At 41.1% G+C, this 12,706-nt stretch overlaps 1 protein-coding gene across 4 annotated transcripts in view; it reads right to left on the reverse strand.

Annotated features, from left to right (window-relative positions):
- The window catches only part of GRK4 (G protein-coupled receptor kinase 4), a 79,145-nt gene that overhangs the window by 49,956 nt on the left and 16,483 nt on the right, over positions 1-12,706 (reverse strand). For all 4 annotated transcript variants that reach the window (XM_039539906.1, XM_039539905.1, XM_039539903.1 and 1 more), the window contains exons 2-3: positions 5,456-5,551; positions 2,916-3,028 (exon numbers count right to left, since the gene is read on the reverse strand). In XM_039539906.1, coding sequence (XP_039395840.1) covers positions 2,916-3,028; positions 5,456-5,507 — 165 coding nt within the window. In that variant the 5' untranslated portion in view covers positions 5,508-5,551. The remainder of the gene's footprint in view (positions 1-2,915; positions 3,029-5,455; positions 5,552-12,706) is intronic.

Consider the following 12,706-nt stretch of genomic DNA (forward strand, 5'->3'; position numbering starts at 1 on the left):
TTGTCTCCCATTGATGTAAGTTCTCTATTACATAGACATAGTAACACCACCTCCCCATGCAGCACTGAGTCATGGTCAACCTATTGAGGTCAACACAGCCCAAATGCAGACACTGCATTACCTATGTCAACCCTAGCAGTCCTCCAGCAGCTTTCCTACAACGCTCGACACTGACCACTCTAGTCACAGTTGTGAACTCCACTGTGCAGGGGACACGGAGACTGAAAGTCCAACTCACCCTCTTTAAAAGCCTGCACATTTTTGAAATGCCCTTTCCTGATTGTCCATCTTGATTAACACAACTGGCAGCTCTCCATTGTTATGTGCAACTGCCTGTCTGACTATGCCCGCTACATGCTCCAGATGCGCTCCAGCCTGGAGTAGACTGGAGATATTGGCTCTCGGCCTGTGGGGAGAAAAGGCTGTCGCAGGCATAGCTATGGATCAGATATAGAAACATGTACAACTATGAGCAGATTGCACATGGGATGTAGGAGAAGGGGTAAGACAGCAATCAGCAGCAGTGCCATGTGAATGCAAAGGAACTATAGCAGGCATATCAGGAGGCCAACAATTGATCTGGTGCCAAGCTGCAGACCTGCCACATTTACAAAGAACTGCATGCCATACTTAGAAACCTCCCGCACTGCCCCACACACCCCTCTGGATACCTCCGAGGAGTCTGAGTCACAAGCCCCTGGCACGAACAGCAAGGAGGAGATAAAGGAGGAGGATGTGGGACATGTGACCAAGGGGGGTGAGGACCCAGCTATGCCCCGAGCCAAGGTCTGTTTGAGACTCCACCACAGTCCAGTCAGTCCCAGCAGTTGAACATAGGTGAGCCCAATGCAAGGGAAGAAACCTCAGGAAAACATGTAAATTTATTTCCCGTTAGTGATAGTGCCCCCCAATTTATCAGGAAACAGCTACTGATTTTTTGTTAATTTACTCATACTAGAAGAGGCAGAGTAGCGATCTACTTTTCACTCCCTTGTAGAGTTAAGCAGAGGGGGCATAAGGAGCAGTTTCATTATGTACACAGGGATGGCCATTGAAGCCTCCTGAGATATCTTGATGAAACTTTCATGGTGGTACACTGCAATCCTCTCCCAAAGGTTTCTAGGGATGGCACCCTTCTTTCTTTCTCCTCAGCAGGACACTTTTCCACACCGGTTGGAGAACTTTGGCTTGCACCATTACAATAAGTAGGTAATAGCATACAGGCCCCAGGTGGCTCCAGGATGTCAGCAGCAGCTGTGTTCTCTGTGCCTTTGTTACCCTCAGGAGTGAGATATCAGCTAAAATTACCACTGCCTGTGTAAAATGGTGCCAGTTTTCAGTGCCATTGCCCTGTACTCAGTTTCATGCAACTGAGCAATTCCCACCTCACTTCCCTCACCTGTGGCAGGCCATGCTCACCATGGCTGGCGCTATTAGTGGCATCATGCACAAGCACTCCAAAGTAGAAGTGTCAATAAGCATGTCTTGTTTAAACCTTTAGGGGAACAAGGGAAGGGAGTTCTGAAACTTAACTTTTGTTTTCTGTAGCAACTATACTGACAATGATACCTCTGCGTGTTTTATCCATAGCTGCTGCCATTGCAGCCTTGAGGTGTTTCCCCTCCACACCTGTGGAATGCCTGAACCAGATAAGGAGAAGAAAGAAGAGGACTTGGGAAGACATAGTCGGTGAGATTCTGCAAGTCAGTGATGCATCAGATCATGACCAGAGGGCCCGGAGGATGAATACTGCAGATCCATATGGGATCAGGGGCTACATTCCTACCCCTGCCATGGTGAGCTGAACACTGGGCTACCTAACCATGGTGCATTGCACTGTGCATCAACACAAATCATTCCTGGGGAGTACATGCAGTACCAATGCAAGAAGCCAAGTACACATGCGCACAAGCAACATACTAACTGTGAAAGCTTTATGTCAAGGTAACGGGTTGGCAAAAATTTGTAGTGTAGACATACCCTTAGGCCAGTGGTTCTTAACCTTTACTGCAGCCTGCACCCCTTTGGTTCTCAAAATATGTTCTCGCACCCCTTAAACCTAGATATATTTTTTGTTTGAATATTACAGTAATCATTAAATGTATAATGTTAATAAATACATAGGTTTGATGAAACAAAATAGTTGTACTTATGTGCCTGTGCTTAATTTGTGTTTTTGATGATTTACCTTCTAAAAAAAACTGGCATGTCTCCCACCCCCAGAAAGGGCATCTTACACCCAGGAGTGCGTGCACCGCAGGTTAAGAACCACTGCCTTAGGCTATGTCTACACATACAGCTGTGCAATTGTAGTGCTACACTGTAGACACGACAGCATTCTCCTATCACAGTTAATCCATCTTCCTGAGAGGCAGTAGCTAGGTCACCGGAAGAATTCTTCCATTGACCTAGCACTGTCTATGCTGGGGATTAGGTCAGCAAAAATATGTCTCTCAGAGGTGTGGACTTTTCACACTCCTTAGAGAAGCATATGTCAATGTAAGTTTTCAGTGTAAACCAGCTCTTAGAGAGCACCTAACTAAACTGATATCAAGTGAGATACTGAAACCTAGATCTATACATAAGCAGGAAGAGCATTTTCAGTGAACTAAGGTTTCCCCCTATGGAGCCCAAATTTATTGACCTCTAAGGCACACTACAAGACGTACAAATTTACTCCAGATTTTGTCAGAAGTTGTAGCCCTTAAGGGCATTGAATTTCTTTTGCTGAGCTCTCTTTAGTTGACACTGAATCAGTTTTGCTACATTTTAATAGTTGTGGTATTAGTATGCATTTGGAGCTAAAGAATGTGGCAGGCACATTTTATAAAACTTTAAAATAGGCTATTTGCGCCAGTTCCTAATTCCTCAGAAGAACAAGGCTGGAGAACTTCTAGGAGGAGTCTACTACTTACCACTGCATCCAGGAATTCAATGCATGTCTTCAAATCTGGCCTAGTGTCACAGAACTGTCTGAAGAGAAGTCTCCCTATTGGCTGCTTGTCACAGAGCTGGTTATAGTTTTTTTCTGGGAAAAAGAAGAGATTAAACAGATGAAATCATTACAAGCCAGAGTGCCGTTCCTCACACCCCTTACTATACCAATTTAAGACTGCAACAGAAAAATCAACATTTAGAGCAAGAGTTCTCAAACTGGGGGTTGGGACCCCTCAGGGGGTCAATGAGGTTATTACTGGGGGGTTACGAGATGTCAGCCTCCACCCCAAACCGCGCTTTGTCTCCAGCATTTATAATGGTGTTATAAATTAAAAACACTTTGTAATATATTTATATAAGGGGGGAGGTAGCACTCAGAGCCTTGCTATGTAAAAGGGGTCACCAGTACAAAAGTTTGAGAAACACTGATTCAGAGCATTTATATTGCAGATTCCCATTCAGATAGGACCACCAAGATTTCATGCAATCATTAACATGTCAAAGGAGCAGGGCTAAACCAGCTGTAAAGGTCACAAAGGAAAGTGACAGAGACTTGCTTACCACCACTGCTGCCTCCAACATCCCACCCCACACATACACAAAACTTTTATATTAAATACATAGAATCATAGAATCTCAGGGTTGGAAGGGACCTCAGGAGGTCATCTAGTCCAACCCCCTGCTCAAAGCAGGACCAAACCCAACTAAATCATCCCAGCCAGGACTTTGTCAAGCCTGACCTTAAAAACCTCTAAGGAAGGAGATTCCACTACCTCCCTAGGTAACCCATTCCAGTTCTTCACCACCCTACTAGTGAAAAAGTTTTTCCTAATGCCCAACCTAAACCTCCCCCTCTGCAACTTGAGACCATTACTCCTTGTTCTGTCATCTGCTACCACTGAGAACAGTCTAGATCCATCCTCTTTGGAACCCCCTTTCAGGTAGCTGAAAGCAGCTATCAAATCCCCCCTCACTCTTCTCTTCTGCAGACTAAATAACCCCAGTTCCCTCAGCCTCTCCTCATAAGTCATGTGCTCCAGCCCCCTAATCATTTTTGTTGCCCTCCGCTGGACTCTCTCCAATTTGTCCACACCAAATTAGCTGCTAATTGCTAATATATTAAGGAAAAACACTTGCTAAGGTCCTGCATATTACATAGTGGAGTGCCGGCCCCAATGCAAACAAAAGCAAGCTGATTCTGTAGACCTTACTAACATGAAGAGTCTCATTACCATAAAATCAGCTTCCCTATTTGAATTCCGCTATAATCATTTGACCAAAATACCTGTGGTCCATATATTCAACATCAGACAGGGTTAGTAAAATATTAATTATTTGTATTGTTGTAGCAGCTAGAAACCCTAGCCATGGACCAGGGCCCCGTTGTGCAAGGTGCTGTACAATCAGTGAACAGAAAGACTATCTCTGTCAAAATAGTCTTACACGCTAAGTAATGCTTGGAGGAAAGTGTAAAAATCCTCATAAAGAACTATTATGCAATAACAAGTTCATCGGAAAGCTTCTTCCTAAACCAAGCAGTTGGCCAACATCCTGGAACAAATATGAAATCAACATCTTTACCCTTCCTTCAGACAGTATGCACATTAATGATGCACATTAAGGAAAAGGGTGTGTTTTTTTAAAATAGGTGTGTCCAAGGACAACTGGATCTTGAATTTGGGAGCCTGCCAAGGTGGGTTTGGGATGTTTTTCTGGTGGGCAAGGGAATAAAGGCCAAAAGAGAGAAAAGGGGGGCAGGGAGGACAAGAGAGAGAAAGAGAGGGAGAGAGAGAGACCAAAAGCGGAACAAGAAAAAAAAATGTGGATTACAGTATTAAACAGTATAGTCAAATTTTGGGGGTTGGGAAATAAAGCTGATAGTTCCTGTTTGTCTTACAGATGCCAAAGCTGATTAAGAAGTTTTATCTTGGTAGTTTTATTTGCAACATCTCTGTCCAAAGTAAGAATTAATGCACTTTCATGGTAGCTTGGTGCTTACACAGAAGCTTTCTGGTTCAAAAGGTTTCCCACTGAAAGGGGTTTACATTTTGATTTCAGTTCTTCCGAGCTAATTTAAAACGGCTTTAAAAACAAACAAAAGAACTATCCAATTTGAGGCAATTATAGATCATTGCTTCACAAAGGCATGTTATCACAGTCACAGCAGTATACCCAGATTTCCTTGAACAGGCCACTCTAACATTGTTGCTAGTAACTTGTTAGCATCTGCAATTTTAAACAGTCTGATGAGGATGCTTAGTTTTTGAGACCCAAACCAGAACATAATGATGTCTTTAAATCACAAGTTAATGAGATTTCAGGAGCAGTTTTCTTGGACACAATCAACAGTAGCTGTGATGATTGCTTTCCCCTCAGGAATTCTCAATTAAATTAGAGGACTTGAGGTAGGATTACAAACTAGCAAACTATCTAGTCAGAAGCAAGAAGAAATACCTTCACTGGATAATGGCATACTCCCACAAGAAATTAGACTTGCGTATTATACACACACACCTACCGATTGAATGTCTAAGGTCTTCACAATAACTGAGATGTGGTAACCTTAGCATCTCCTTCCATTTCTTACTGCGTCCATTCCGTTTGCCACACCCTCCTAAAAGGAAAACAAAGCCCTATGTAAACAAGAGTAGTCTACAAGTCAATCCAATGTTACAATATGCTCTCTCTCCTCTGAGAGCATATATTGTAGCCTTAGGTCATTCTCATTTCTACAGAGAGGTGCCAGGTATTTTGCAAGTGGACTGGACTATTTTTTCCTGCAAGCAAGGGAATCTAAACAAGCAAATGTGAGTCTCCTAACAATTCCCTCATTGTCTTTAATATCTCTTGTGTATTCCAATTTTCTACCATGTGCAAAAATGTTTAGCCTCCAGGCACTTTGTACTTCCATGCAGAACATCATCCTTTCGAACCCATAATTCAAATTAACTCTTAAAATTAGACATAGGATTGTGACCCATCCACAAGATCAGAAAAACTTTCATCTATCCAGATGTGCATATTTTATAAGAAAATTCACAGCTTTGGAGAATCTGAAAATATCTAGGTATATTCAAGTAGGTTTAGGATAGGCCAGAAGTCTATAGTAAATTTCCTTCCTTTATTAGCATTACAATTTCAGTATCATATTAACAAGTGTGTTTCTATCATTAATCTTTAAAGAAAATAAATACAATCCCACATGTATATTGTGATGCCATACAGAGTTCAATCAATATCTTGAAGGTTCAGTTTCAAAGGGTTCTCAAATGCATCTGGCTTCCTTTACCTCCCAAATGGTTTTTATTTTAAAAAAGCAAAAAAGTGACAGAACCAAGAAACAACGCAAGACTGAAGTCAAGATATCATGACCATTACAGTTAAGGAATTAAGCACTTGAAACTCAGGTTTTACAGCAATGTTAAAAAAACAAATTGTACATAAATAGCCTTTTCTATTCTATTTTCCATGTAAGAATAAGCATTAATACACCTCTACCCCGATATAACGCTGTCCTCAGAAGCCAAAAAAATCTTACCGAGTTATAGGTGAAACCGTGTTATATCGAACTTGCTTTGATCCACCAGAGTGTGCAGCCCTGACCACCCAGAGCACTGCTTTACCACATTATATCCGAATTCGTGTTATATCGGGTCGCGTTATATCGGGGTAGAGGTGTACTACCACTATTATGACAGCACGTAGGGGCCCAAATCATGGACCAGAACCTCGCTGACCACTGTACAAATACATACTGTATGTTTTATGGTACAGACTACATAATATACAGGACAATCAACATGACAGAATTAATCGCTGTAGAAACTGAACCTTTTGAAGGCTATCAACTTTGATGTTATATCAAGAGTATTTTTTCACATTTCATAACTACAGACAGGATTTCGTTATTAATTATCTCATGAAGGTATATTTAATTCACTTATTGTAAGATGAAGGTAACAATATAAGAGACTTTAACCTCTCTACACTTATCAGACCTTAAGAGCTCTATTTTCTTAACACAGTGAAGATGTGTATATGTATACATTTTGTGGAGAGGCTAAGTGATCAATAGATATGATCATTTTAAAAGAGATTGTTATGAAATGTATCAGTCTAAGCATATCAAAATATTTCAGTTATGTAAACTTCATGCTTCACAGAGGTTTTTAAAAGCATTTAATTTTACATACTGAACCAATACAAACATGTATCTGCATGACAGACCGGAAGCAGACAATGAGACATTTTCGAAGCCCTACTCTTTAGCAATGAAAATATCTCAGGATATTGTTAACCACACTTGGGAGGGGACAGGAAGGGTACTTGTGCACAACATGGTTACAGGATGCATGAGATTTACCTCAGTGTTCTGTTTTTCTCTAGCTCTACCCAGCCTCAAAATTCACCACAAAGGTGCAATATTACAATATCTTCACAACCAACAATCCCAGTTTAGGAGGATATCTTCAATGCTCCAGTAAAAAAAAGTTTAACATGTCTGTCTGTGTGTGTAGTCTGATCTTTCAAAGAGACCCATCTCTGGTGGGATAAGTGGGGGGCCTGTGAATCCAGGAGAGGTCAACTTTGAAGAAAAAAATGCCAAGTCGGGCAAGACTATGTATGGTAATATGCCTAGGAACCCTAACAGGCATGTGCTAGATTCCCAAATGCCCCATTGGTCTTGGGTCCTGCTGAACTAGGTCGTTGTTGGCATTCTATTGTTACTTTTCTAAAGTGGGGCTGACAAGACAAAGACACTGCAATTGCAGCTTTGAACAGGCAATGTTGTATAAGGTATCAAACAACCCAGTTAGCGTGTTTGATGGCACACTATAGCAGATGGGGAGGACACATGCTTTGTGACTGCAACATTTTGTTGCAGAAAACTTCTGATCTAGGATGTATGCTAAATAAAGCTTCTAAAGACACAGAAAAAGTAAGAAACACCAATAAGACCACTGCACTGATCACCGTAGTTCAGGCCTCAATCAGGGCCGGCTCCAAGCACCAGCTTATCAAGCAGGTGCTTGGGTGGCAACTCCAGAGCAGGGCGGCACTTTCAGGTATTCGGCGGCAATTCGGCGGGGGGTCCCTCACTGCCGCTTGGAGCGAAGGACCTCCCGCTGAATTGTCGCAGATTGCGATTGCGGCTTTTTTTTTTCTTTTTTTTTGGCTGCTTGGGGCGGCAAAACCCCTGCAGTCGGCCCTGGCCTCAATACTGGTAAATAATCAAGAATGCCTACTGGTACTTTGCCCCAAATATTATGAGATATTTATAAGTCCTTTGTTCCTCAGTTTACAAAAAGGAATTTTTAAAGATCACAATCCAGTCACATTCATCCTCTTATATAAAGTTGAACATCTTGTTCATGATATACTACAGTCAACAGCTTATTTTATTCACTGCAACCAGCCTGGTTCTTTCTATGTGCATCTGGTTCCTATTATAATTAGGAACATATCTACAATATGCATGCAAAGAACAAATCAGGCTATCCAATACTGAGAAGACTGCATGCATCATTAGAGGATCCAGCAAGGTTTTTTGGTTTTGTTTTTTTAAAACCACACTCTTAAATACGTTGTTTCTGTTAAAAATTGTGCAGGAGGGCAATTTGCTTTTCAGCTAGACTCATCTTATGGTGCATCTTGTTACATTTCTGTAGCTATTCAAAACCTGCTATAACTGAGGCTGTAATGATTATGCTCTGTGACAATATCTATTGATTCCAGAGCTCCTGCTCTGAAATCTCACTGAGAGGTGTTTCAGATAAATTCTTATAGAAAGACCAGTGCTGTGCTTTGCCAAACAGAAATGATGAAACTGACAGGTTCTGAACTCTCTGCTTTATGACTGAGCAACAGGCTTCAAATGTAAGAGAGCCTGAACACATGAAGGCAAGCAACTGAATACTGACAAAATGCAGAAGTACTTATATACAAAGTCTAAATACTAAAATGGGCGACCTAGAATGCCTGGCATTAAATGAGAATATTGATATAATAGACATTAAGGAAACTTGGTGGAATGAGGATACTTAATGGTGCAAGGTAATACCAGGATACAAAATACACAGGAATGACAGAGTGGCACCATATGTGAAAGAAAGCAGAGTCAAATAAGTAAAACATCTTCAGTGAATCCAACAGTACTATAGAATTTCTATAGATAGAAATTCCATGCTTGAACAATAAGAGTATAGCAGTAGGAATATACTACTGAAGACCTGACCAGTATGCTGACAGACTGTGAAATGCTCAAGATTATTATTGCATTTTCTGCCTTTGTAGCCACTCTGATGGAGGATTTCAAAATAACCCCATATTGACTGGGTATGTGTCATCTCAGGATAGAATGCAGAAATAAAGTTTCTAGACACCATAAGTGACAGCTCCTTGGAGCAGCTTTGCCTGCAACCCACAAGGAGAGAGGCCATTCTTGATCTAGTCCTAAGTGTAGCACAGGATCTGGTACAAGAGGTGACTATGATTGCTATTACCAAGCAGTTCACCTGTAGTGTAATTTTATTTAACATCTTTGTAGGGGCAAAAAATGCCAAAGAAGCCCAGCACAGTAGCATTTAACTTCAAAAAGGAAGCTAGTTAAATGGAAATGAAAAGGAACAGTCACAAGGATGAAATGCCTGCAAACGGTATAGAGATGATTTAAAAATACTTTAGAGACTCAAATGAAATGAAACTGCATTGATCTTCATGACTAAGGATATGAGGGAGATTCCCAAACCTGAGCCATTCTTTTTAGCTGACAAATCTGAGAAACTGTCCCAGACAGAAGTGTCATTAGAGGAGGTTTTGGAAAAAAATGAGAAACTAAACAGTAATAAGTCATCAGGACCAGATGGGAGTTTTGAAGGAACTCAAATGTGAAACTGAAGAACTACTAACTGTAGTCTGTAACCCATCATTTAAATCAGCTTCTGCACCAAAATGAGTGAAGGATAGCTAATGTGATGCCAATTTTTTAAAAGGGCTCCAGAGGTGATCCCAGCAATTACAGACCAGTAAGCCTGACTTCAGGATTGGGCAAACTGGTTGAACTATAGTAAAGAACAAAATTGTCAGACACATAGATGAAAATAATTTGTTGGGGAAGAGTCAACATGGTTTTTGTAAAGGGAAATCATGCCTCAGCAATCTACTAGAGTTCTTTGAGGGGGTTAGTCAACATGCATTTGGACAAGGGTCATCCAGTGGCTATAGTGTACATAGATTTTCAGAAAGCCTTTAAAAGGTCCCTTACCAAAGGCTCATAAGCAAAGTAAGCTGTCATGGGTTAAGAGGGAAGGTCCTTTCATGGATTGGTAACTGGTTAAAAGATAGGCAACAAAGGGTAGGAACAAATGGTCAGTTTTCAGAAAGGAGAGAGGCAAATAGTGGTGTCCCCTTGGGCTCTGTATTGGGACCAGTCTTATTTAACATATTCATAAATGATCTGGAAAAAGGGGTAAACAGTGAGGTGGCAAAATTTGTAGATGATACAAAACAACTCATGATAGTTAAGTCCCAGGCAGACTGTGAAGAGCTCATAGACTCATAGACTTTAAGGTCAGAAGGGACCATTATGATCATCTAGTCTGACCTCCTGCACAAAGCAGGCCACAGAATCTTACCCATCCACTTCTATAACAAACCCCTAACCTATGTCTGAGTTATTGAAGTCTTCAAATTGTGGTTTGAAGACCTCAAGCTGCAGAGAATCCTCCAGCAAGTGACTCATGCCCCATGCTGCAGAGGAAGGCGAAAAACCTCCAGGGCCTCTGCCAATCTGCCCCGGAGGAAAATTCCTTCCCGATCCCAAATATGGCGATCAGTTAAACCCTGAGCATGTGGGCAAGACTCACCCGCCAGCACCCAGGAAAGAATTCTCTGCAGTAACTCTGGTCCCATCCCATCTAACATCCCATCACAGACCACTGGGCATACTTACCTGCTGATAATCAAAGATCAATTGCCAAAATTAGGCTATCCCATCATACCATCCCTTCCATAAACTTATCAAGCTTAGTCTTAAAGCCAGATATGTCAAAAGGATCTCTCAAAGCTAAGTGACTGGGCAACAAAATGGCAGATGAAATTAAATGTTGATAAATGCAAAGAAATGCACATTGGAAAACAAAATCCCAACTATACATATGAAATGGGGTCTAAATTTGCTGTTACCACTCAAGAAAGAGATCTTGGAGTCATTGTGGATAGTTCTCTGAAAACATCCACTCTGTGCATCGGCAGTCAACAAAGCAAACAGAATGTTGGGAATCATTAGGAAAGGGATAGATAAGACAGAAAATATCATGTTGCCTCTATATAAATCCATGGTATGCCCATAACTTGAATAACGCGTGAAGATGTGGTTGCCTCATCTCAAAAATATATATATTGGAATTGGAAAAGGTTCAGAAAAGGGCAACAAAAATGATCAGGGGTATGGAACAGCTGCCGTATGAGGAGAGATTAATAAGACTTGGACTTTTCAGCTTGGAAAAGAGACAACTAAGGTGGGGGATATGATTGAGGTCTATAAAATCATGACTGGTGTGAAGAAAGTAAATAAGGAAGTGTTATTTACTCCTTCTCATAACATAAGAACTAGGGGTCACCAAATGAAATTAATTGGCAGCAGGTTTAAAACAAACAAAAGGAAGTATTTTTTCCACACAACACACAGTCAACTTGTGGAACTCTTTGCCAGAAGATATTGCGAAGGCCAAGACTATAACAGGGTTCAAAAAAGAACTAGATAAATTCATGGAGGATAAGTCCATCAGTGGCTATTAGCCAAGATGGTCAGAGATAGTATCCATAGCCTGTTTGCCAGAAGCAGGGAATGAGCAACAGGGAATGGATCACTTGATGATTACCTGTTCTGTTCATTCCGTCTGGAGCACCTGGCATTGGCCAGTGTCAAAAGACAGGATACCAGACTAGATAGACCTTTTGGTCTGACCCAGTATGGCCGTTCTTACGTATGCCCTAATGCAGGGGTCGGCAACCTTTCAGAAGTGGTGTGCTGAGTCTTTATTTATTCACTCTAATTTAAGGTTTTGCGTGCCAGTAATACATTTTAATGTTTTTAGAAGGTCTCTTTCTATAAGTCTATAATATATAACTAAACTGTTGTTGTATATAAAGTAAATAAGGTTTTTAAAATGTTTAAGAAGCTTCATTTAAAATTAAATTAAAATGCAGAGCCCCCTGACCGGTGGCCAGGACCCGGGCAGTGTGAGTGCCACTGAAAATCAGCTCGTGTGCCGCCTTCGGTGGCACACGAGCCATAGGTTCCCTACCCCTGCCCTAATGAAACAAAAACCAGAAAAACCACACACACCCACACAGACAGAGTCAGAGGACAAAAAAAAAAAGCCATAATGGTAAAACAGAGTAAAGAGATGGTTAGAAGCAAAAAGGCATCCTTTAAAAATTGGAAGTCAAATCCTAGTGAGGAAAATAGAGACGATCATAAACTCTAGCAAGTCAAGTGTAAAAAGTATAAAAAGGCAGACCAAGAAAGAATATGAAGACCAATTAGCTAAGGACACAAAAGCTAACAGCAAAACTTTTTAAATACATCAGAAATAGGAAGTGGAGAAAATGAATAAGGAAGTGTTAAGAGGAATTCACGGAGGATAGGTCCATCAATGGCTATTAACCAAGATGGTCAGGGACGCAACCCCACACTCTGTGTGTCCCTAAACCTCCAACTGCTACAAGGTGAGACTGGATGACGGGAATTTTTCACTCAATAGTT

The sequence above is a fragment of the Mauremys reevesii genome, linkage group 5 (assembly GCF_016161935.1).
Source record: "Mauremys reevesii isolate NIE-2019 linkage group 5, ASM1616193v1, whole genome shotgun sequence".
Classification (NCBI taxonomy): domain Eukaryota; kingdom Metazoa; phylum Chordata; order Testudines; family Geoemydidae; genus Mauremys; species Mauremys reevesii.